Raw genomic sequence first — 2769 nt, forward strand, 5'->3', positions numbered from 1 at the left:
TTCGGCATTACCAATCTGTATTAAATGTGACTCGGTTCATGGTAGAGAGACGGCCACAGCGCTTGGGACAGACGTGGGGACACAGTCCCCGTGGACTGAGGAAGAGCATCGGCCTTCCTGTAATACGGGAACGGGATAATTTGGAAGGAAGGCAGGCAGAGCACGTCCCGGTTTCTTTGGTGGCTCCGTGATATCTCCTCGGTCCTGACCACAGAAAAAGCGCTGCAAGAGAGAGGGCTGGTTGACAGCCCCCTTTCGAGCTTTAGCAACGTGTCAGCAGCCCACGGACACGCGTGGGGGGAGCCCGGGTGGCCCCTCCGTGGGCGGGGGGGCTGCTGTGGAAAAGATGGACGCTCCACCGGCACAGCGGGGTCATAAATAAAATCGGGGCGGCCCCCGGCAAGAGAAGATCGGGGGCCGGGGGAGAGGCTATACGTCCCCGTCCACCAGGCTGAAGTGTTTGCCCGGCCCGGGGAGGCAGAGGTAGGGGATGGCACTGCCCGGGCAGAGCAGGGGAAAAGGCAGCGGCAGCAAGCAGCGGCTAAGCAGGGGGCTGTCCTTGTAGAGGGACGGGAAGGAGAGAGCCGCGGCGGCAGCGGGGACCTGCGGCTCCCCGGGAGGCTCGGCGGGCCCCGGCCCCTGGCCCTCGGGCTCGGACGACATTTGTCTCTTGAGCTTGTTGCGGCGGTTCTGGAACCAGATCTTCACCTGGGTCTCAGTGAGGTGCAGCGCGGCGGCCAGCCCGGCCCGCTCGGAGCTGCTCAGGTAGCGCTTCACATCGAAGGTGGACTCCAGCTGGAACACCTGGCTCTTGGAGAAGATGGTCCGCGTCTTCTTCCTGCCGCCCGCCGCCGACGATCTCCCGTTCTCCGAGCCGCAGCCCACGGCCTCTCGCTGCGGCGGCTGCCGGGGTATGTGTAGCCCCTCCGTGGGGAGCGGGGACCCCGTATCCCCGCCCTCGGAGCGGAAGCCGCGGCTCTTCCCTTCTGCCCGGAGCCGGCGGGACTCGCTGCCTGCAAGGGCAAAGCACAGCATCAGTCCCCGCCGCCGCCCGCACCCTCGCCCCGCATGCACGCACGGCCCGGCGGAGCGCAGGGAGAGGGTGGGGGACAGGATGGGGAGGGGGCTGCCGAGGGCTGGCCGCGGTCCCACACCCTCCAGAGGGGAGCAGAAGGGTGAGGCGCTTCCATAAGGATCCAAGGAAATCCCTCTGCCCCCTGTATGGCACGGCACAGACAGCCCCAGGAAGCCGGGAGGGGGGCACAACCCCCTGGAAGCAGGTTGGTGCGTGTGCGGCGGCATCTCCCCGCGTCCGCCCGCGGAGCCTCCCCTCCTCCTGCCTGTGCGTGTGTGTGTGCGTGTGTGTGTCTGCGTGTGCCTTTCTGTGTTTGTGCGTGCGTGTATCTGTGTGTGTGTGTGACTGTGACTGTGCCCGTGTGTACGTGTCTGTGTCTCTGTGTGTCTGTGTGTCTGTGTCTGTGTGTCTCCGTGTGTCTGTGTCTGTGTCTGTGTCTGTGTCTGTGTCTGTGTCTGTGTCTGTGTGTCTCTGTGTGTCTCTGTGTGTCTCTGTGTGTCTGTGTCCGTGTCTGTGTCTGCGTGTGCGCGGGCCCGGCCCGGCGGTGCTGGGGGTGTCCAGGTACCGCCTGGGTCGGGGCCGGACTGCGACCCGACGTGCGGGACAGCCTGAGGCGGCTGCTGGCTCCGTACCCGAGTCGCTGGAGCCTTTACTGGGGTCTTGCTCCTCGGGCCCCTCTCCTTCCTCTTCCTCCTCTTCCTCTTCCTCCGGCAGCGCGCAGCGGGCTGTGCCCTGCTCCCTGGCCGGGCGGCGGGGGCCGGGCTGCAGGATGCTGTCGATGCTGAAGGCCGGCGGCGCGGCCGGGGCTGGTGGGGCTCGGCGGCCGCCCCCGAGCTGCACCATGGCGCGGCGAGCCGAGCGTGTCCGAGCCGAGCGTGTCCGAGCCGAGCGTGTCCGAGCCGAGCCGCAGGACTGGCGCGGCGGCGGGAGGGCGGCAGCCGGGGCGGAGGGAAGGATGGGTCCGGGTAGGAGGAGGGGTCCGGGTGGCGGAGGGAGGGGATGGAGCTAGGGGGAGCCAAAGGACTGACGACGGGGGGAGCCGTGCAGGGAAAGGAAAGAGGGAGGGGAGGTTGCAGAGTGGAGAGAAGGAAAAGGAGAAGGAACTAGAGGGAAGTGGAGAGGAAGGGAGGGGCGGGGAGCACGGCAAGGTGTCCCAAAAGAGTGGCCTGGACAGCCGCGGCAGGACAGGGCTGGCTGCCCTCCAGCCTAGGCCCTTCACTGTAAGGGGGCAGAGGGAAGGCAGAGCCAGAGCCCACGGCAAAGGCGAAGAGGAGATGGGATGGTAGAACGGAGATCTCTGCACTGAAGGAGAAGAGCGGAGGGAGAAGATTGGAAATAAAATCAGGGGAATGAGGAGGAGTCCGGCGAGGAAAAGCAGCCATGGCAGGCAGAGAGGGAAGGAGGGAAAAGGGAAGCTGGGAACCGCGAACCCCTTCCCCGTGATTGTACAGTACCTGGCACGACCCCAGGCAGTCGGCTGAGGGCATCTGCTTAAGATTGTCCGTGCCGCTGTTCTGCAGTGGGGTAGACTGTGGAAGAGTAGTTCCTACAGCAAACGTCTCTTCCCTGTAGTCCTTTCACCTGTAGACTCTCAGACTGAGTACATGTGGTTTCCCTGGAGAGAAAGGGACCCTTTTTTCCTCCCAAGGAGCCCCGTGATGTCAGGCCACCCCAAAATCCACACGTAACTTCCA

At 65.1% G+C, this 2769-nt stretch overlaps 1 protein-coding gene across 1 annotated transcript; it reads right to left on the reverse strand.

The window, feature by feature from the left end:
• Positions 1–429: 429 nt before the first annotated feature.
• Positions 430–1918, reverse strand: LOC138109152 (homeobox protein HMX1-like). Its single transcript, XM_069012227.1, has 2 exons — positions 1708–1918; positions 430–1013 (listed from the first exon to the last, which is right to left on the reverse strand). The coding sequence occupies exons 1-2, from the start codon at positions 1916–1918 to the stop codon at positions 430–432; spliced, it is 795 nt and encodes a 264-aa protein (XP_068868328.1).
• Positions 1919–2769: the final 851 nt, after the last annotated feature.

The sequence above is a fragment of the Aphelocoma coerulescens genome, chromosome 4 (genome assembly GCF_041296385.1).
Source record: "Aphelocoma coerulescens isolate FSJ_1873_10779 chromosome 4, UR_Acoe_1.0, whole genome shotgun sequence".
NCBI classification, from domain to species: domain Eukaryota; kingdom Metazoa; phylum Chordata; class Aves; order Passeriformes; family Corvidae; genus Aphelocoma; species Aphelocoma coerulescens.